Source organism: Dipteris shenzhenensis, chromosome 12 (assembly GCF_047967505.1).
Source record: "Dipteris shenzhenensis isolate YYH24624 ecotype China chromosome 12, Dip_SZ_1.0, whole genome shotgun sequence".
NCBI classification, from domain to species: domain Eukaryota; kingdom Viridiplantae; phylum Streptophyta; class Polypodiopsida; order Gleicheniales; family Dipteridaceae; genus Dipteris; species Dipteris shenzhenensis.
In genome coordinates this window covers 7,410,992-7,433,988 of record NC_141607.1, presented here as the reverse complement: position 1 = coordinate 7,433,988, position 22,997 = coordinate 7,410,992, and the positions used below count along the sequence as shown (strand labels likewise).

The 22,997-nt window shown below is 46.1% G+C and overlaps 1 protein-coding gene across 3 annotated transcripts in view; it reads right to left on the bottom strand.

Annotated features, from left to right (window-relative positions):
- The window catches only part of LOC147895753 (sphere organelles protein-like protein), a 206,801-nt gene extending 189,144 nt beyond the window's left edge, over window positions 1-17,657 (bottom strand). For all 3 annotated transcript variants that reach the window (XM_087382373.1, XM_087382374.1, XM_087382375.1), the window contains exon 1: window positions 17,329-17,657. In XM_087382373.1, coding sequence (XP_087238499.1) covers window positions 17,329-17,547 — 219 coding nt within the window. In that variant the 5' untranslated portion in view covers window positions 17,548-17,657. The remainder of the gene's footprint in view (window positions 1-17,328) is intronic.
- Between the last annotated feature and the right edge of the window lie 5,340 nt (window positions 17,658-22,997).

Sequence of the window (22,997 nt, the reverse complement as noted above, 5' to 3'; positions counted from 1 at the left end):
AGAAGCTAGACGACACTCAGTATCGTTGGCCCACACTTGAGAAGGAACTTTATGCGGTAGTGTATGCTCTCAAGGTTTGGAGACACTACTTGTATGGTTCAAAGTTCCTTGTATTGACTGATCACCAGTCAATTAAGTATGTGTGTGATGGATCAGACTTGAGAGGAAGGAAAGCTAGATGGGCAGAGTTAATGCAGGATTTTGATTTCGAAATACGTTATCGTAAGGGTTCGTTGAATAGTGTGGCGGATGCCTTAAGTCGAGTTAAGTTTGTAAATGCTTTGTCATTTACGGAAATATCCTCAGACCTATTTCAATCCTTGAGAGGGCTATACGCAACTGATAGTCATTTCAGTTCTTATTGGCAGAGAGTCCAGGATGGGAATTCCATGGTTGACCAGGACTCAGGGATTGTGCCACCTAGGATACAGGCGGCGGGAGGTCAGTGGATGATTAGGAACGGCTTGCTGTTCCGGAATGAAAAGATTTGTGTGCCTGATGTTCTGGACCTAAAATCCAAGATTCTCTGGGAGTGTCATGATGCTCCTAGTGCGGGACATCCAGGTATACATAGGACTCTGTCTCTTGTGAAGCATACCTTTTATTGGCCTAAGATGCGTGCATTTGTAGAGAACTATGTGGTAGGTTGCCGAGTTTGTCAAGTTACTAAGGCTGAACGCCTTAGGAGCGCGGGCTTATTACAGCCATTACAGATTCCAGGTAATAAATGGAAAAGTATTTCCATGGATTTTATTACTGGTTTACCTCGAACGCGCAAGGGTCATGACTCTATTTGGGTCATAGTCGACCGTTTGACAAAAATGGCTAGATTCTTACCTACAAGAACAACTATTTCAGCTGTTCAGTTGGCTCACGAGTTTGTGGACCACTTGTTCAAGCTGTATGGTTTGCCATCTGACATAGTCAGTGACAGGGACTCAAAGTTTACAAGTAACTTTTGGACACTTGTATTTGAGAAGTTGGAAACTACTCTAAGTATGAGTTCCTCAGATCATGCACAATCCGATGGCAGTACAGAGAAGGTCAACCAGTTGGTTGAAGACATGCTTCGGGCATATGTATCTAAGAGACAGTCTTCATGGGAAGATTATCTACCCATGATTGAATTTGCTTACAACAATGCAAAGCATTCTAGTACAGGTTATAGTCCTTTTATGCTTATGTACGGGTTTCAACCTAAGTCACCAGTTATGGTAGGATTAAAAGGGATTCAAAATGATGCTGCTAAGAACTTCTTGCAAGACATGCAGGAAATGTTACAGTTTGCCAAGGAGTCTATTAGAAGTGCCCAAGATCGGGACAGATTTTATGCTAATAGACATCGTTCACCTAGGGAATTCTCTGAAGGAACGATGGTATATTTGAGAATTCCTAAGGAATCCAAGAGCCTAAGTACTGGTTTGGTTCCGAAATTATCCCCCAGATACTGTGGCCCATTCAAGGTCATTAAAAGAATTGGACCAGTTGCATATCGACTAGAATTGCCTCCTGATGTTAAAGTACATCTAGTCTTTCATGTCAGTAGACTGAAAGAAGTATTGGGTGCAGATGATCAAATTGTTTCTCCTCATGAGATTATAGAAGTTACAGATTTAACTTTTATTCCTCACAAACCTGAATCTATTCTTAAATTCCGTGAAAGACAGATTCGAAATCGTACTATCACGGAATACAAGATTAAGTGGAAGGATCGTGTTGAGGAGGATGCAACATGGGAGACATTACAAAACCTCCAAAGAACATTTCCCGATTTCTTAGCGAACTCAGGAGTGAGTTCTTAGAGGAGGGGGAGTATGTCATGTGCACGGATTGGTATCTGACGTGTACTAGTTACACAGAACTAGCTCAGGTTAGCCTGGGGAGGCTTAGAGCTAGGCAGGCTTGATTCTCGGGTTGAGTGGCAAGGGTACGAACTATTTATAGGTCTTCGCTATTTTTGGCGCCGGGGCCCGAGTCTATAAAAGAGGCCCAGGGGGTTCAGTTCTCAGTGTGCAGCTGGGAGCAAGTCTCGTTCCCAGGTGCTAGGTCTGATCCTGGATTGTGTCGCGGACGCGCGCCTGCATCTTAGCGTAGCCCAAGGCCTAGTGGCAGATCCAGGGCTTCACAGCGCCACCTGGTGGTATGGGACACCAGGCTGGTTTGGATCTGATTGGGAGTTCGTGCCAGTAGCTCAGCTCGTGGCTCGGGGGGACATCTTCTGATTCGGGATCACATCCCGTAGATGTCACGGTTGGGTGGTGAGCAGCCTGCTCAGTTCTGATGTTGTGTGTGGTTATTTTGCAGATCAGGGGTTTCAGGAGTGCTGGGATGTGTCACCCCTCTCATGGGGAAGGGCTCCCCATTGATGCAGAGCCTGTACTACAGCATCTGGCAGAGACTTGCAAGAGGTGGATACAGTGGGACAATGGCCCAACCAGCTCTTTTGGGACATGGAGTAGGCTTCCAGCAGAGGTAAAGGTCAGGCTAAGAGCCATCTCTCGTCTCAGAGGGGCGAGGCAACGAATGAGAGAGATAGGCACAGCCATCCCTGAGTCATGGTGGGAAGCACTTCAGACTTGGGCAGATAACAAGTTGTTAGGACATGGGTATCTTGAGGACTATGAATAGACGAGGCAATGACCAAGCAGTTTCTTCAGAGTGGGGGCGGGAGGGCTCCTCTAGTCAGTGGCCGAGGGAGCCCCAAAGATGGATGGGAGCCTAGATTCGCTTCATTGGCAAATGATCATGGTAGTAGCATCTTAGATTAGGATGTCCCCTAATGGTGCCTTTAGCTCTGGGAGAGCCACCCCCTTCATGACGTGTCCAGTGGGATCCGGGAGAGTGGTTTTAGCCGTCTAGAGTAGGCCATGCAAAGCGAGTGGAGGAGGTGGCCTTCTTCTCTTACATGACACAGATAGGACGGCAGCTCCAAATGGAAGCATCGGCATGGACTCCTTTGAAAGAGACATTGAGCAGCACGTGTCCCAGCTAATCAGATCTAGATTCTAGAAGAGATTATGGTCCAACCTAGGCCACAAAAGATCCCTTATTTCTTCTAGCTGGTCGCCCACGAGGGTTTACCCATAGGTCCTTGGCTGGAGCAGATGCAGGTGGGCGGGCAATACCACCGCTGCACGAACAGAGTTCTGGAGACAATCCCGCACTACTTATGGAGCTGCCCTAGTGCTCAAAGGACTTGGCTAGAATCCCTTCGGATTGTAGCTCGGATGCAAAAGATTCGGCGGGACTTCACTTGGGGCATGGCGGTCTAGTTGACAGAGGGGGGCCATGCCTTCCACATTGATGAGGTCTCCCTAGCCTATAGGATACATGGACAGAGCACCCACAAGATTGAGCTACATGAGGCGATCCCACCTGCTCGCCATCGTCCTCTTTCTTCTCTAGAGGATGGCGTATGGGAGACAATGGCTTATATTACAGCATGGAACATTTAGGATGCGCGCTGCAGCTAGTGATGGGTGACCACTGAGTTCCACCCGCGGCCACTTTGTCGCCATGTCGCCATCTGGTAGGATGTCATCTACACCTTGTGCACCACTAGGAAGCATGGGACATCCGAAAGGCGAGAGCGCTTTCGCAAGTCTTGTCCTGCAAGCACTTTTCATATTTTTATGTCGCCGCGAGGGATTCATTGGTTGTATAGTCATCCATGGCGGTTAGCCCCTGTTCTAGAGATTCCTTGGGCAGTGAGCTCGGTTCTCTAAAAACAAGCTGATCTTCTTTCAGACAATTTTCCTAATTTTGTTTCCCATGGTCAGCTTGTATGGTTGATTTCTCCAAGCATTAATAGAAAGTTCCTTTCTTTATTAAAAAATTTACACAGACACAAATAGAAGTAAGCATGTCCACAAGATGTAGCATGGATGCCATTTGATTTTGAAATTATTAAGGTAGTGGTCAATGTTAGGTTAGTAATAAGGTTACGGGAACTTTTTTCCTCGTTGAGACTTTTACCCCTTAACCATAGTTAGTGGTGTTGAGTTAGTTGTTTGTAAGGCTTTTAACTCAAGTTAGAGTTACACCCTAGGATTTTAGGGCTTTATACATTGTACTTCATTTTAGCCTCACATTCTCAATACATCTGTTGTTTCTCCTCCACCGTTCTGCACCTCACTTCCATCTCTCACAAATTGGTATCAGAGCAGGCTGCCCCTCACGCTCCTTTGCAGGTCCCCCATCCTCGGGAAGCACTTCTATAGTGAAAAACTTCACTTTTGTTGTGAAGAATCTCAATTTCCAGGCCTGTTTCAATAGGCTGCACCTGTTTTTGGCGGTTTTTGACTGGTTTGGAAAAGAAAGTAAAAATAGGGGAGAAATATTCACTATTTCAATGATGGGCAATCCTTGATTTTCTAGCTTTGCAAAACGGCTGCGATGACCTCACTTACCAAAAAACAAACACAATCACACATAAAGAAACATAAACTACCATAAGACAAAGAAGCAAATAGACCATTTACCAACTGAGTAGACACACACCGGCATGCGGGTCAAAAATAACTAGCTCTTCAAGCTGCTCTAGATCTGCCCAATGCATTCTTGGAGTACTTCTCGCTGATTTCAAGCTGCTGCAACTGATTTGATCAAGGGCCCTGTTCTCGAGTGATTACAGCCCTGATTTCAGGGTTTTGAATATGTCACACACCCGCTTTTAGGCCTTTGAATCTCTCCCAGATCCGTTTTAAGAACTGCGGACTGTTTTTTCAGGGCTTCATACAGGCTGCCTCCTGTTTTAAAGTACCTGCAGGAAACCCCAATCTGGTAGCAACATCTACTACTGCCCTGAACAGATTCCACTTGTTCTGGAGCTGTTTTGGAAGAGGATACTGCTGTTTTGCCTCATTTTTGTTTGCATTGGAGTGTGGGGATTTCTGTCTCCATTGTTTGCATGGCTCTCATGCTAAGGGGATTTTTATTTGCATGTTTTTTATTTGCACGTAGAAGTCTGGTTTCAGCCAGACTTTGGCCAAGCATTGGCTTATGGAGCATTCAATTTTTGATGGTCAAATTTAATTCACAACAAGTGAGTTTTTCAGAGGTCATATATTATGCACTTAACTAAGATGGCTCAAAATCCCAGTGATGTGTTCAGAGTCCTCACTCAATAGAATAAGTTGGATGGCACCAACTATTCTCTTTGGAGCTTATGATTAAGAATCTTTTGGTTTCAAAAGGACTGGGGGATTTTGTGGCAAATGATGAAGCCCCTCTTGGAGCTATAGCTCTTGGCACTCCTCCATAAAATCAAGGAGCTGGTCACGGTACTGGCCGTGCTAGGCCATGCCAAGCACCTAGTCAACCGACACCAAATCAGAGAAGATGGGATGCCCAAAATGCACAGGCCTTTAATTGCACTTTCAATGAAGACGTTCATCATACCCCTATGACATCCCTACAGACTTGTAAAAATGTGTGAGACAATTTGGAAGCCATGTATCAAGCCTGCAATGAGACAAGGGTCTCATTTCTAAAATGGGGCTTGATTCAGTAAGGATGCATGAAGGAGACTCAATGTCAAACCATGCGACTAAGATTCAGGATCTCAGGAAGCAACTCCTGAACATTAATGAAGTTATTCCTGATGCTCAGCTTGTCTGCACTACTTTCAAGTTCCTACCGGACCTTTTCACACATCGCTCAATCTCTCCTTGAGAGGTAATCCAAACCCACTCACCATTTTAGGAGCTTGTGGGACTTCCATTACAAGAGAAGCGCACACATAAAACATGTCAATTAATATGTGTGGTGGAAAGCAGGCATTTGCTGCTAAGTATAAAGTGAAGTCAAAGTTTTCTGGTTTTCAGCCAAAGCACATGATGCAGGACGGTCGTCTAGAAAGGACAAGAAGCACACAGATAGCCCAAGAAAAAGAGAAAATGCCATTACTACAAGAAGCCAGGTCGCCACATCTCTAAGTGTCCAAAGCATATTCGGATGCCAAAAAAAGGATGATGTTGCCAACAACTTTGTAGAGCATGATTAGGCATTCTTTACTTGCAGTTATTATGCCTCTTGGGAGTCATGCACATTCAGTGTTGATAAGACTACTGACATAACGTCAAGAAAAGACTTATTTGACAAATTGTCTTCTGCTTTAGCAAGAAAATTTCCTGGGCCAACAATTCTTCTTATCTTGTTAGAGGAATTTGGGAGATCTTGCTTACAGCCATTGATGGCTTTGATCTCCATCTTTATGACATTTTATTTGTTTCAGGGATCAAGAATAATTTGCTATCTATGCACTCTTTCGCAAAAAGGGGATATCGTGTCATTTTTTGAGATGATAAGTGCACGGTTCAAGATAGAGAAAATGAGTATGCCTTGGTAATGTCTGGTACTCTATCGTGGACTGTTTCAGCGTCATCGTTTTGAAAAGTGGTCACACACTGCTTGTATTGTCCTTACCTCTGCCATGCATGATGCGAAGTTGTGGCATAACAGGTTTTCAGTGAGTCAACTATGGCAGCTTGATGCTCTACAGAGATATCATGGTTGATGGATTGCCACATTTGGAAGTTCCTTAAAAACATGTTTGTGAGGGTTCCATTATCGGTAGAATGCACAAATTTTCTTTTCCAACAGAAGGACAGTGCGGTTCGGGCTGCTAGAAAATTCAAGATTTTTGAAGGTTTGCTTGTGTATGTTCGCTCAAGGAAAATATCAAAAGTTTTGATGGTCTTCAAGCAATTCGTTCCTTTGGTCAATCAGGATGCAAAGTGCAAATCCTACATTTTGACAGAGGGGGGGAATACATGTCAAATGAGTTTGCAAATTTCTTGGCTGAGAAGGGCATCACGCATGAATGCACTGTGTGTTACACTCCCAAGCAAAATGGTGTTGCTGAACATAAAAATCGGTTACTCATGAAGGTGGCCAAATACATCGTTAAAGCAAAGGGGATGCCACACCAATTTTGGATGGATGCAATTATGTGTGCCTAGCATGTGCTAAACCATTGTCCAACAGGTATTGAAGATGGTGACACCTTCTCAAGCTTGGTATGACAGGAAACCCAAGGTTGATTATTTTCACACTTTTGGTTGCTTAGCCTATGCACATGTACCTTGGGAATGAGGGGAAAGCTTGATGATAAATCTGTCAAATGCATTTTTGTGTGCTATACTAAAGAAAGTAAGCGCTACCACCTTTACAATCTAGTCACGAAGCAGTTTTTTGTTAGTAGAGACGCTATTTTTGCTGAAAATGCAGATCAGCCTCAGCTCCTTGCTGAGCTCAGTAAACAACAAAATCATGGTTCTTTTGATGTGTTTGAAGGGTAGCAGCCCATATCTTTTGATGTGAAAGCCGATAAACCTGCTGAAAATCAGATTTTGCAGCAGAAACAGCAAGTTGCAGATGCCTCAAATCAGCCTATGGCTGATCCTATTACTAAGTAAGATGTTGATGATGCTGTCGCACAGGAAGGTTCAACCTTGCATGAAGTAAGAACAGTCCCACATTGGCTGCTTCGTACTCTCCGCTTCCTGCTCCTCTTCCTGGCCAGACACACAGAGACACTCAAAAACTAATGAGAGCAACTTTTCAGATTCAGCTTCGGTTAGCAATCTCTTTGATGTGTATGAACCTGATTCTTTTGGATGCACAAGATAGTGTGCATTGGATGCCAGCCATGCAGGCTGAAAGAGATTCTATTCAGAAGAATCACACTTGGATTTGGTGGATCTGCCTCTTGGTAAAAAGGCAATTGGAAAAAAAGTGGATATACAAATTAAACGCAAAGGTTATGGTACCATTGGTTGGTACAAAGCATGGTTGGTTGCCAAAGGCTATATACCTAGATGAATCCAAGAACATTCCCAAACTCATCCTCTAAAAACACAACATAGTGCAATTTCAATCTCATGATAGTCACTCATAAGGTTGAAAACCATAAACTCCATCACGCATAGCAGGGACTAGCTACTATGACATGGCTGGTTGCCAAAGGCTATGATCAAAACCCAGGCATAGATTGCCCCACACCAAGGATGACTACCATAAAGTGTATGGGTGCGTTGGCAAGTGCATCACTTGGACATTAAAACAGCCTTTCTGAATAGGGACCTCTTGGAAGAGGTGTTTGCGAAGCAGCCCACAGCCTTGGCCAAGAGCACAACATATGCAATGGTTAAGGAAAGGCTTGTATCACTGTAACATGCAACGGTTAATGATCATGTAATCGCAGCGAGACCTTCTATAAACCCTATTGGAGGCGTATGCATATGCACCACGGAGAGGAAGAGAGAGGGAGTTTTAGGGTTAGAGAAATGTAGACGACACCAGATTGGGTCCCTGTACCACTAAAGGCCCTCCTTCCCCAAATAGGGAAGAACTTGCTTTATACTTTGAGAACTCTGAAATACAAATGACACTCCTTCAGAGAGCACGGAATGCAACTCCGAGGATGACCCTTCAAACACTGAAAGCTGACCCTTGAATGACTGAGAAAAAACCCAACCATGACCAAGGCCCAATGCTGCCCACACCGTCGATGTAGACCATTGTGCAAGGCTATAGACAAGGCTTGTGCTGTCCCCAGGCATGCAGCGGAGCTGCGTGAGTGAGAGAGGTGAAGGGAGGACAAAATCTGAGAGATATGGAGCTTCAGAAAACTGTGTGAAAGCTAAGAGATGTGGAGCTGAGAAAAGAGCTAAGAAAGAGCTGAAAACTGGAGAAGGAAAGCTCCTCAAACAGAACCCCAAACCTCTACTCCAAGCCCGGCTATGGTGCTGCGTGGACACCCTCACACTTGGGACTGCTGAGTATGCTGCTGTCCTGCAGGGACTTTTGGAGGGGCTAGAGGCTGCTCCTGGGCTGGAGAGGAGGCTGAACTACTGAGGGACTGAGTGAGGATTGAGGGCAGCAAGCCCCCCTACAAATAGGGGGCTGGGAGGGCTTGGTTGGCTGGCCCAACTAGCATAAATCAGCCGACCAGCCAGGCGGCTGGTTGGCCTTAAATGCCAGCCCTCCAGGCTGCCTAGGGAGGGGAAAAGGGCAGCCTATTGCTGTGGAGCTGCCTCAAGGGGCCCTTTTGGGGCTCCTACCTATCCAACCCTTGGGAGGCCCTTTTGGGCTCCTATCCTAGGCTGAGACTTAGACCTAACCAAACCCTAAGATGGAAACACTAACCTACTGAGTTCTCCAGTGGGTACTAGTGAACAAGGACTGATCTAAGGCTTGAGAGATTGGCCTATGTAGCTCGTGCTTGACTGTCCCTCGACTAGGGTTCACAATGGGTTCACGGCATACGGACATTCCCTCCTCCTTAACTTGGCGGTAAATGCATGGCCTCCAAGTAGGCAGCCAATATCTATGTGAGCTCCTAGAAGAAACTTTCATCTAGCCAAACCGCTTCATGGGTCCCTTGATCTCAGAACTTGGTGTAGAATACGCGGATGCGTTGTCTTGACCCATGCTTCCATTTGTGGAGGAGAATCCGATAACTTCGGCATCAATGATCACTTCGGATTGTTGCTTATCTGTGATATCACTAAATGTCGGACCAATATAAGGCTTCAACCACGAGACATGAAAGATGTTGTGCATTGTCCAACTGTCTAGAAGCCACAACTTCATGGAGACATCATTGATCTTCTTAATGATGGGGAAGGGTCCAATACTTCTGAAGGAGAGCTTGGGGCAACGCTTGCCCACCTGTTTCAACCTTTGCTTGATAATCCTTAAATAAACCCAATTATCCTCTTTATAAATAACATCTCGACGGGACTTGTTGCTTGGCACATGTAGGCTGCCTGTGCTTTGGCGAGGCGATCTTCAATTGACTCCGTAATCTCTACCATGGATTCCGTAGTTTTATTGGCTTCAAGAGATGGAAAGATCATAATGGTGAGAAGTGAATATGTATGGTTCAGTATGGCCTGTACGAGTGGAAGATACTGCTCCCACTTTGATTGCGCATCATGACAGTAGATTTTAGTGCAATTGATTATATACCTCTGATTGCCCATCAATTTGCAGATGCAATGCACTGGACATTTGGAGCTTGGTGTCGAAGTTTTCAAACAAGACCCTCCAAAGATGCGGTGAATTTGGAATCCATGTCTGTGGTAATGGTTCCTTCAATCGGATACCCAATACCTTATAAATAAGCGGGTTACGTATTCTACATTGGCCGTTTGCTTACAACGAATAAGCATAGAAAAATTGCTAAATGAATCAACAATGGTTAGACATTGAGTGTTTCGCGTACCTGCAGATGCTAGAAGAGGTCCCAAGAAAATCCATCGTGATGTCTTGAAAAATACCTTCTGGGATCGGTAAGAGCTTGAAAAGTACCTTCTGGGATCGGTAGGGGCTGAAGCAAGCATGCTGCCTTCTGATGGGACACTTTTACTTTCTGGCATATTTGACATCCCTGCACGTAACTATACACATCCTTCTGCATTTTTTGTCAGTAAAAGTAGTGCTCTAGTTTCTCAAATGTGTTATTGAGGCCTCTATGGCCACTTCTGAGGGCGTCGTGGGCATCATGGACAATAGCTTGCTTGTCTCTAAGCGCACAGTCTATGCTTATAGAATAGCCACCCATCTTGGATTGAGTAATGGCTGGGAGCGAGAGTCGTGGCAAACTGATACTAATTGCCAAACTCCATTGAATCCGCGTACTATGTCTTCATAGAATAAGGTATTTCCCTTGAATCTCGAGCAAAGAGGCCCCTTGAACTGTCTGAATGGATGCTTTCCTGCTTAGAGCGTTGGCAACGCGGTTATTCTTTCCAAGGACATATTCGATCATGCCCCCGCATTGTTGAAATATTTGACTCCATCGAGATTGCCAATCACTTCAGAATGAAGTCATTTAGACTCTGAAAGTCCGTCCATAAAGGAACAGCTTCCAGTGCTTCAATGCCTAAATCACTCCAAGTAATCGGTCTTAGACCAAGAAATTCTTTTCAAAGTCATTGAGCTTTCTGCTATAGTAAGCCACGAGCCTATCCTCCTGCTATAAAACTGCCCCAATGACCACATTGCTTACATCTATGATGACCAGGAATGGATGATACCAGTTTTCATAACTGGAGCTGTAGTGGCCAACCGTTGTAAATCATGGAAGGCCTGCAAAGCTGCGCGGGTAACAAAAATCTTTTGTCGGCGTGTCTAAACCCCTTTTAATAGATGGTGCTATGAGCGGGTGCTTACCCTCAATGAGATGAATGGAAAAAAACCCAAGCAGGTCCAAACTGGTGCCAAAGCCTCGCAGCAACCCTCCAACCCAAGGGGTAAAGGCCCATTGCAGAAGAACAATCAATACCAAAAGAAACATAACCAGCAATCGTCTGGTCAAAAAAGGAGTCCAATCTTTAAATGACTTCAAAAGAAAAAGCTAAAGCAAGCATCCAAGAGGTTACTTATAATGTTTCCATTGCCATCATATTCTAACACACGAGAAGAAAGATTGTCAAAAGTGTTGGGCTATGAGAAGGCCCCAAAAGCACCTTCTTGCGGTAGCTCATCCAACCCAGCCGACTTCACCTATGAATTCAGTCTTGCCTACTTTGAATGCCATTCCATCGGTGGTGTTCGAAGGTAAGGAGGGCGACCTCGAAGAACATAAGAAAGCTCTTATGAGAGCATATGGCACATTTAACGGGCAGCAATCTATTGTCCTTTTTGATATGGGGAGCTCCGAAGATGCCATCTCTCCGCAGCTAGCCAAGAAGATTGGGTGCACTCTAGTACCCCATCAGCTTGTTGTGGACGGTTTCACACCCAGATTAGGTGCATTGATCACACATAAGGCCACTCAAACAGTTCAAAAGGCCTCATTCAAGCAAGATTTTAAAATTACACCTTTGTTGGGGTGCGACATGATTTTAGGGAGCCAGTGGTTTCATGAGCATTCACCTGTTCCCAATTGGCGGTAGGATTCCTTCACCATAGTTGAAGGTCTTCCTAAACCTGCCATCATCCCGCAGGGATAGAAGTATTCCACATTCAGGCAGGTCGTGCTATCCGCAAGGGCGTAGTGTATGCACTTATCTACATCCGCTACCAACAAAATGTAGTTCAGCTAGCTCCTCCATTGGTGTTAGAGATCAATGCACCCATCTGTGAGCCCCTAATTTGTGGGGACAAAGGGGCATATGATTCTTAGATAAAAAACCGTTTTGGGCTGGATACAAGTAGCAAACAGAGGCTGGAGGGAGGCCATACCAAGCAGGGCAGTAAGCCCTAGTCAGCCCCCTGGTAGCCCTTTATACAGGCTGCCCAAGGGATGTTAGAAATGAACCAACAGAGGGTACGCACAGTGGAAGACCCTACTCAAAATAGCCGATCCAAACTGGCCAACTTCAGGGTCTGTTTGGGCCGACCCTGGTCTGTGGGAATACTTGCTGTAGGCAGCCCCTTTTAGAGCCCTCTTTTCCAGGGCCTTTGGCCCACACTCCAAGAGCTTTAGCCCTCCTTCCAAGGCAGGGTCCCAGCCTCTTCTGTCTGCCTATTTAAGGCTGGGTTGGCTGGCTCCAACCAGCCCAACCAGCTCAACCAGGATGGCCGACCCTGCTGCTGGTACACCCGCCAATGTTGCGCCCCTTTCTGGCACCCTATATTGCCCACACGTGTGCGCCTTGGCTGCGCCATATGTCGCCTCAGTCCGCCCTCCTGTGCACCTCTGTAAGGGGCCTGTTCCAGCCCATATGCACAGTCCTTGAGGTACCTCTGCCAGGCTGCTGTGCTGCCCACATGGCAGCCCATGTGCTGCCCATGTGGCAGCCCCCTCTCCACCATGAGTCTTTTGGGCACATGCCCTAGGTCTCCCTCCCCCATGCTCTCCTCATATGGGGGCTTACAGATGGGGAGGTGACCTTTCCAACAGGCTCTATGGGGCCAGGAAGGGGCCGACTAGCAGGTCGGCCTGCTAGCCCTAGATCAGCCAGAAAACTCGGCCAGTGGCAGCCCTTCTAGCCCCCTATAAAAGGGCTCCTTGCCCCCAAGAGGCAGCGCGGAGCAGGAGTAGACTTATAGGAGAGTTCCAGATCATAGCCAGCCCCTTGCTCGATATCTTGTGCTCATCCTAAGCTAGGTTTTGCCCACTGTTTGGTTGGTGGAGGAATACATCTGAGTTCCCTCCTCATATTCTCACTCTTGTATATGTTGTCTATCTATTGAGTGAGGTTCAAGTGTGTGGTCTGCATCATTGAGTGAGTGAGACTGAGCTGTTCCTACTCCGCATAGAGGTTAAGAGGTTAGAGTGATTCTATCCCTAGTTTCCAACAATTGGGGCAAGCCATGGTCGGTCTACTCCATGAGTTTCATGATATTATGCTCCAGGATGATCTACCACCTCAACTTCCATCCAATAGACCAGAGGACCATCATATCAACTTAATTCTCGACTCCACCCCTCCAAGTAAGTTTCCTTATTGACTTTCCAGGTCTATGGAGGGGGACTTAGAGCAGCAATTGTCCCAATCAGACCATCTTCGTCAACATTCGCGGGTCCCATACTTTTTGTACAAAAAGAGGATAAGAGAGCATGCTTGTGGGAGAGACTCAACGGTGCCTAGTGCTTTTCCAAGATAGACCTGAAAAGTGGCTACCCTCAGGTCCGTAACATACCAAACACACCATTCCGGACAGAGCAAGCTCGTTACAAGTTTGTCATCATTCGGTCTCAAGAGTGCACCGCCAACATTCACCAAAATGATGTCGCGGGTATTTATTGGGTACATCAGCAGGGCAGGATTTAAAGGAAGAGTGTAGAATGCCCTTCAGTTATTGCACGACAACAAGCTCTAGTTAAATGCAACAAAGAGTGGGTTTGGGTTGATGGAGATTAAGTATCTGGGACATTTGTGGACCCGAAAAAGGTTCAGGCCATCACAAGCTCGGCTGCCACCACACAAGCTCATGAGATCCGCTCTTTCGTTGGTCTTTGCTAGGCCTATAGTTCTCACATGGACAAATTCTTGACACACGTTGCACCTCTTTCCAAGCCTTCCACGACTTATAGCAGTTGGCTAACTTTCTTCGTCATCACAAATGTAAGTTATGTGGCCACTGAGGCAGTATTATAGCCGGAAGACCAATTCTCGCTTACTACAGTTGAAAGTTGAATGATACCGAAAAAAATTATTCAACAAATGATCAAGAGTTGCTTGGAGATATTCAAGCTTTGAAACAATGGAAGGCCTAACTTTAAACCGTTTAATGTACCATATGAGAATGGGAAGCCACATTTTTATAGGTCTTAATAATGCCGGTGAACAAATCTGGAGAGAGAAGAGGAGAAGAGTGGAGATGAGGAGAGAAGACACAGCTAGAGAGCACACTGTTGGAATGGTCACCTCCCCATCTGTAAGTCCCCATACGAGAAGAGCATGGGGGGGGTGAACCTAGGAAAACAAAGAGGGAGGGGGCTGCCACATGGTCAGCACCTCACACAGAGAAAGGAGAGTACCTAGCAGAAGGAAGCTTGCCTCTAGGGCAAATCTGGCAGAGAATGGCCAGGTGACTGTCAAGGACAGAGCAGAGCAAATCTGCGCAGCATCTCCATAAGGAACGAAGGCGCGATGACCTTAGCCACACGTACGGATCTGTACGGGCTGCTGCAGGGCAGTGTACGGAAGGGGTACGGGCATAGTTGCATCCGTACGCGTATATACATTTTTTCCGTACGGACGTCTTTACGGCTTTCCGTATGTTTTTTTTTCCCCCCGGTTTTGTTTTGTTGTGGGTTTTTGTTTTTTGGGTGTGGTTTGGTTTTTTTGTTGTGTGAGTGTGGGGGGGGCCCATGGGGGGTTGTTTTGTTTGGGAGGGGGGATCGATTCTGTGCCTGGCCAAAACCTTGGAAAACACATTTTTAGCACTATTCTAATCCGTACGTTGCTAATCCGTACTCCGTACACTATTGGCAAACTTTGGCTCAGGGCCGTGGTTGGCCTCAAGGATGGTCTCAAGGAGGAGGAGGAGGAGGAGGAGGAGGAGGATGGCACTGATACAGATGATGATGAGGATGAGGATTAGCAAGAGAATGAGGATGAGGATGGAGGCTGCAGCTTAAGGCTTGAGCCTCATCGGTTGTAAAACGTGATGCATTTCAATTTTCAGCTTTATTTCCACACCGTGGCAGCCTTTTCTTCTATGATGTTTTGGTGTAGAATCTACTTCCAAGTTTCTACTACCTACTACCTTTGATCATGATGTTTGGCGTAGTATTGATCTATCATTGACACTATGTATCAGAATCCAGATTCCAAATGACTCTGGTCTCTGGAGAAAGTTTGTAGCTCTATGTCAATGTAATGTGTACAATGTATATCTTTCTAAATGTTTTTGAGTAAATTAGGGTCACGTATGTTTCAACCCTAGGGGCTGAACCATACTCCAATCATACGTATGCGTATGGTAACGTATGGAAAAAACTATGGGTACGGGTAAGACATGGCCCGGCAAAGGGCTGCAGCATGGCACAGCATAGCAGGGGTCTATGGGTAGGTATACAGCCTGCGGCAGGGTCTCCAGCAGCAACAAAGGGCAGCCTAGCAGCAGCCCAAAAGGGCCTGGCTAGGGCCCCTATATAGGGCTGGTTGGACCAGCCAACCAGGTCGGCCAGCAAGCAGACTGGTCAGCCAGGCTTGTCGGCCAGGATAAGGCTGGCTGGTCGGTTTTATGATAGCCCCTTGGGGGCCTATAAAAGGAGAGGCCTCGACTTTCAAGCCTCATTTCACATCCAGCCAAGCAGCTTTGGGAGGAGCAGAAAGGAGCAGCATATCCAACATCCTTGGGCCTCTACACAGGAAGTGAAGGAGAGAGGTATTGCTGCAGACTTAGCTCCAGGGAGAGGCTGAACCTAGACTGTCTTCTAGGGCAGAAGGTTGCTGAGATGATCATCTTCTCGAGCAGCCATTCACAAGCAGTTTGGAGCAGTGGAGCAGCTATCTTGGAGCCTACATTCAAGAGGACCAAGGGGACCTGTGTGCTGCAGAAAAAGCTTGGCAGGGGCAGCCCACCTAGGCTGATTGACAGGCAGTAAGGTGGAGAAGAACACGAGTCTACAAACGCTCGAGGTGGAGCACGCCAGCTCAAAGATCTAGAAGTGCTTGACATCTAGTAGGAGAACCTTTTGGTATTGTATCCTATCCTACTTTGTGGACGGACAGAAATATAAAGAGTTTCTTCTATATTTGTTTCTTAGCATTGTCTATTTACTGGCTTGCACATCTTTGCACATTAAGTTAAGAGTCTGTGATTCCACACCCCACACGCACACTGTGTGAGCTCCTAGGCAATACTATCAGTCTTCTGCTATGCGTACCCTCTGTTGGGTAATTTCTAACACACACCACAAATAACTAACTGTACACTAGATTTAGTTGAAAATGTAGAATATATACAAACCCCTTTAGGGCTAGGGTTAGGACATCTACCCCTTTCCTTTATAGCACTCTACGTGTTAGTGCCAACCTAGATCAGCATGTGCCTCAAGTTGAGCCCTACATTTCTGAACATCCCTTTGCCCTAGCCTTAACAAAAGCTCTATTTCTAGAGCTAGTGCATTCTACTTGAGACCTTGGAGCTGTCTCATGACACAAAAATGCTTGACGAGCACTGAAACCCCTTGCCTAGAATCACTAGTGTAACTATTCTTTCCTCCTTCAATCATGGCTCACAACATGGGCCGTAAGCCTAATGCACTACTATCAATATAAGTATAAAGTAGGACAATAGGACACATGATATACATGCACTCAGACGAGAAACAATGTCAAAACAAAAAGGATAAAAATCAAACACAAACATGAAGCACGGCTAGCACTTAAAGCTCACGAAATTGCTGAAAAAATAAGCCACATGGCCTTCGAAAATGAGGCTTGTAACATTATAGTGAATAGTGGGTTAATCAAGTTTCCAAGGCTTGGCGATTACTTAGAAAGGAGACCCAGCGTTGGGGCAATATGGAAATTTATTGCTGCCATACAATGGCCCCTTCGTTATACAAATAGTGAATGTAAAAGTTCAGATATTGAACGCCTACTCTTTGTTTGTGATGGCTTCATTTATATTTCCACACTAAGGATATACCAAATGAGTAATTACTTTCCCTTACTCTAAGTGAAAACCCCAGATGGTTCAGAATATAGTACTCCGAAGCTTCTACCGTTTTCTGATGTAACCGCATGGTTGTCTGCAAATGCAAACATCTAGCAGACGGCCTAAAATCTGTAGCATGCATAGTTGTAGCTTGAACCTTATTCTGGCATTCAAAGCACCTCACCTCCACGTTGTCCGACCATATCACAGTAACATGTTCCTTCATAAAAGCGTAAACTTTAGAAGAGAACGTACCCGTAACGAGATGCCAAAAGGGCACGTCTCGGAAAGCTGGAAACTGGAGGCAATGTCGGATGCAAGGTCGGCCATGGACTGAAGATGGGGACCAACGAAAAACCACGAGTTGGAGAGTCCATCATCTAGTTGCTGGGAGCTAAGGATGTTGCGGTCGTCGAAGCGCAGCTTGATTCGGACTCCGCGAAACCCAACGTTATCAAGCAGTGTCAGCTCCATCGTCCAGGCCACGCTTTCCGTAAACTCTCTTGTTTCTCACTTTTATTGTAAGGCTTTAAGGGGCCATTGTAAGTTGTGAAATCAAAAGCACCATCAATCACATTATGACTTGATTACAAGACCATGAATCACATCCTGATGACTTGATTAAGCTCTAAGCAAGATGTCAAGCCAACAACCATCATTCCATACAAGAATTGAGAGAGAGCACCACGATCTCCAATTAGCAAATTGAGGCCTTATGGTCTCACATAATCTTTAATTATAATCTTCATTTGGGATAGCTTGATGAATTTTTTATTTTTTGATATTTCTTAGCATGAGCTATATTTGGCAAGCTGGACTTGAATTTTTTGGTTATCCCCTTTTAGTGGTGTTCCATAATGCAAGAAACATGTGAAGGAGGTAACTTTAAGGCCATACATGGAATTAAAAATATATGTCCTAGGTACAATGGCTCGATATTGCAAAACTTGTTGGATATATAGGAAAACACTTTAGAACACATTTATGTTTTAAAATGTATTCTCCTCATAGGGCCTTTTCAATGGTATGTTAAGCACGATCACTTCCTAATTATCATGCTTCCATGTGGGACATCTTCAAACAAGTACCACGTGGATTTATTATAGAAGTCTTAATTCTTGGGCCCCTTGGTAAATAAAGCTTTGATCCGTCAGGGTCTTGGTATCTTCTCCGCTCTCTAAGTTTCATTTAGTTTAGTTGAGGTGGCACCGAATAAATAAGGCGGGGGGAAAGAGTTCTCCATGAGATGTCTGGTGGGTGTGAGTTCCTCACACAGCAAAGCATCTTAGTGTGTCTATAAGTGTGTTACATTAGCAAAGAAGTGCTCATACCTCAAGATTGGCATTCCTTTCTTCTACTTCTACGAGGTTCCTTGACTCCCTTCTAATCTACTAGCTTGAGTGCGTGGTAGCCATTGACTTCTGTGATTAGGGTTCTTAAGTGGTATCACCTTGAAATTTTTACCACATGGAGACTGAAATTACTTGATCTCATGCCATTTTTTATATGTGGTTGGAGTGGGAGCACTCTATATCACCCATGCCCTGTTTATGGTTAGAGCGGGAGAGTTGTAATATATTGAGAGAAGAGAGAGAGAGAGAGAGAGAGAGAGAGAGAGAGTTGCTTTGTGTTTTTGCATCATTTTTTAATCACTTCACTTTTAGGATAGGTTAGGTTTTAGGTTTTATTTCCTTTTTTAGGATAGGGTTCTTGTTTGATTAGGTTTTGAGTTTTTTAATTCAAGTTTTGTCTTCTTAGTGGCTTTTGGTGCCACATGAACACTTAGAGTGCGCAAAAATGCTTAACTTCATGTAATACTAAGATGACAAAAGCATTACAAGGAAGATAAAACTAGCTTGTGGTTGTTAGGGGGGCAAGGGGGAGGGGCGGGGGGGCGGGGCGGGTTTAAAAGAAGTTAGAGTGTGGGCGTGATTACTGCATCTCCCAGTCGCTTGCTCACCTCGCTATCATCCCTCCTGCCATAGCCTTGCCACCTTACACCTTGCCATCATCGCACCCCTTCATACCCCTGTGCTTCATCATTGTGTCCCGTCTCGTCTTGCGTTGTGAGTTGTACATCTTGCTTCGGGCTCGGGTAGTAGCTAACATTGGCAGTTGCAAGCTCGCCATCTCTCCTTGACTTTCTACGTTGTGTGCAGCCCCACGCCAGTGGTTGTCTCTATTGACAACTTCCAATAAGGCCTCGTCGCATCAAGGAGAGCCTTGGGCTCTCAGTTTGGATTGGCAGTTCAAGTAGATAAGGGTAGGGAGCCCCCAACCCCTTCTTAGGTCATATAGCTCTACAAAGGCGCAGCGAGCCCCGTTGAAGCCTTTTTACCAATCGAGAAGGGGAGAACAGTTCACATCCCTCCTTCCTTGCTATCTGGTCAATTGCACGTACAAGGTACAACCCCTTCAGGGGTCACTCGACTTGAGACATCTCTTGAAATGTTCCCAATCTCTGGTAAACCCAGCATTGGGTGTTCATACAAAAAGCTCATACTTCAAAGTACTTCAATGGCAACAAGTAGTGGATTGTTGGGCATCGGTTACTTCATGTTATGGGAGAGAGCATAGCCTTGAAGCTAGGTTCCTATTTTGCTTTCTTAGACTTCACTTGCAGCCCACCTAGCTTTCATTCTTCTATCAAACGGGTCTTCTTTGATTTTCCTTCCCTTCTGTGGCAATAGTGTGTTGCTGCTTGTTTCTTGGGGAGCATAATCTTAATGGTGACCCCTTGTTCTAGCTAGAGGAGCTCTCATGGCAACATCCTCAACTCCCAAAGCTATTAAGATTTGTCTTTCCCCCTCAAACAAGCAAAGGGTTTAGTATGCAGTACAATCTCTTCAGGACAGAGTAGTGGTAGGACATATTGTGGGTTTGACACCCTCAAGGAGGCAAATTCAAGAGTGGCTGGCAGGCCAATTTAGCGCTAGATTGTGACCATATTCAAGAAGTTACTATCTATGGCATGAGTGTCTTTCTCCTTTGGCTGAGCTGTCCAGCCACATAATAGGCCCTCGTGAAGCACAGCCCAATCTTCTTGGGTCTGCACCTGGTCTACCTCATCCTGTGGTACCATGGTTTCACGGTGGAGGATATGGATACGACACATCACATCCCTCACTTCTCGATGATGCTCTGCTTCTCGAGGCTCCCGAGGGAGTATAGGTCCATTCTTCCTTCTATAGGAGACCCTTAGCACTATGTTAGAATCCCCTATGACTACACCTTTAGTGGTAGTAGTCGATGATGGGGTTCCTAGGCTCAGGATAGTTGGGGAGAGGCCGCAATCCCTTCCGGGGGTTATTCTTCTAGAGACCCTAGATGGACAAACAAGTCGGTAGTGGGTGGAGATCTCTAGACTCTCGGGACAGTGTTTATGATGTAGACAAGTAGGGCACTTATCCCAGGACTACCTGAGAGACAGACGAGACCTCCCCCCCTTCTTCACAGGTTTGATACAGTCAGGCGTGAGACACAGGATGAGAGGGCCCAGCAGCCTTCTAGGCAGCCCCAACGGGAGTCACAGACACCGTGCATGATGCCCTCTCAGGGCAAGTGAATCTCGATCAAAGGTAAGAAGAAGCTGCGCAAGCAGACTCAAAAGAATCGAAGACAGAGAATTATAGGGAGCAAATGGAGTGTGAGTTAGCCTCCTCCCCTCAGGAGGAGGTGCGAGCGGATCCACCCACAGATCTTCCCCCTACAGGCAGAGGGGTCTCCCACTTCCATGGTGGACCCCCGAGTGATGAGCATCCAACTATACAGCCCACTCTGCAGCACAGCAGGTGTCGGACGTATAAATGATAGAGGCTCCTCAGGGAGACTCTCGTAAGAGATGGAGGAGGAGAGGTAGTGCCAGCAAGCTTGACACAGGAGTAAGCACCCTCCTCTTCTTTGATGGAGTCTTCACTCCCTTGTCCTCACCACTCTCTGAATCCATCTCCCCTCCCTGTCTCCTCTCCCCATCCTCCTTCGGATCCACTAGCCACCCCCCTTCCTCCTCAGTCCCCCCAGAGGTTATCACCCTTGTCACCTGCCCCCCCTCCTCAACTCCCATCCCTTTCCCCTGCTCCACCCTCTACAGTTGAGTTATCTACTACATCCTCCTCTCGATCCCCTCCTTCCCCTCAGCATTTGAGTAAGGGAAAGGGGTTGTCCTCTACTTCAGCCCCCCCTGGAGCAACATGCCCTAGCCCACCCTCAAAGGACCATGGCCTCCCGATAGGAGTCAGGGGATAGCAGGTTGTATGCTTAGGTTTCGAACCTGTTGCTTTGACCTAGACGTCCCCTACTGAGGGAGGTTTGTTAGTTGGGGCAATGGAACTACCTTGCTATTCTGGATTCTTATACCATGCACCTTGAGGTGTTTCATTATGCAACTGCATAAGGGGGTTCTTTCAAAGTGATCGGATCATGTACCCATCCACTTTAGGGAATCGAGTTTGCATCCACATGGGAGGAGAAGTGGATGCGAGATAGATTCAATGACATGATAGAGGAGTAGATGTCTCGTATGATGGACGACTGGATGGGGCCTTACAATTTGGATCTATGTCTTGCGTATGGCTTATTGACTTTCTTCTAGCTTGGTTTCACTTTAGAGTGATCGAGCTTAGGTTTGTTGGCAATAGGGGTGATCCACCTACCTCATGAGGCAAAGCTTCATTCAACGCATCAGCACTAGTCATTACAGTAGTGCACAAAGGTGCACTTGGGGCTGATTTTTCATTCATGATACAGTGGACTAAGAAGGTGGGTGTCGAGCCTATGGCAAAATCTACTCCGTAGGCACACATACAAGGACAAGATCACAAAAGTCCCATTTTCTAGAACAAGCTCCCAAGCATAGGCATGCATTTTTCTCTTTAGTATCTTCGTCATGAGCTGGACAGTGGTGAGCTAGAACATGCATGGACTTCACGATCGTGCACACAGCCAACCTCAATATCTGATTCTTCGCCAAGAGTTGAAGAGAGCAGTGATAGGAAGGGCAGTAGACCTCCTCTTGGTCCAGGAGCACATTTTCATAGTGGTTGATATTGCATGTCGCCTCACCTTCTCCCAGGAAGGGGGCCTAAGGTCTGGTCCCTAGTAGTGGGGAGGAGTGGAGGAGTTTGTATTCCAGCTTCATAGGTAGTGACCCCTGAGGTCTTCGACTAGGGGAAGCCGATTACAGGCAAAGCAGTTTGGATGGGACTCCGCGTAGGGGACCTTAGGATAAGGGTCATGAATGTCTACACACAAGCATGCAAATAGAAACGACCAACCTTTTGGCACACCTTACAAAGTGCCTCCCAAACGTTGACTCATGGATTATGGGAGGCAACTTCAACAACCTTGAGTGCGCAGAGGATAAGCAATGGGGGACCTCTTTCTCAGAGATGCCAGTAGCAGCAGAGAGAAATGACCAAGCATGCAAATAGAAATGACCAACCTTTTGGCGCACCTGATAGAGTGCCTTCCAAACGTTGACTCATGGATTGTGGGAGACAACTTCAACAACCTTGAGTGCGCAAAGGATAAGCAATGGGGGACCTCTTTCTTAGAGATGCCAGTAGCAACAACCTTGAGTGCACAGAGGATAAGCAATGGGGGACTTCTTTCTCAGAGATGCCAGTAGCAGTAGAGAGAGGAGTACCGAGGAGCAGTTTGTTAGGGATAGAGACCCTTGGCATGAGGCGGAGTTTACTAGGACTCTAGGTAGCCTACATTTTTCTTTTGGATAGAGGCAGCATGATGGGTTGCGAGAGCGCCTAGATTGGTTCTATGTGGGAGATTGGCGCTACATAAAGGGTGCTCCACTGGCATAGTAACGAATACTATGACGTCTAATCATACTCTGATCATACTTCACCTTGAATAGTCCCGCTTGGACCTCCCCCAAAAGGGTCTGTATTCCATACATTTTGTTTTAGGAG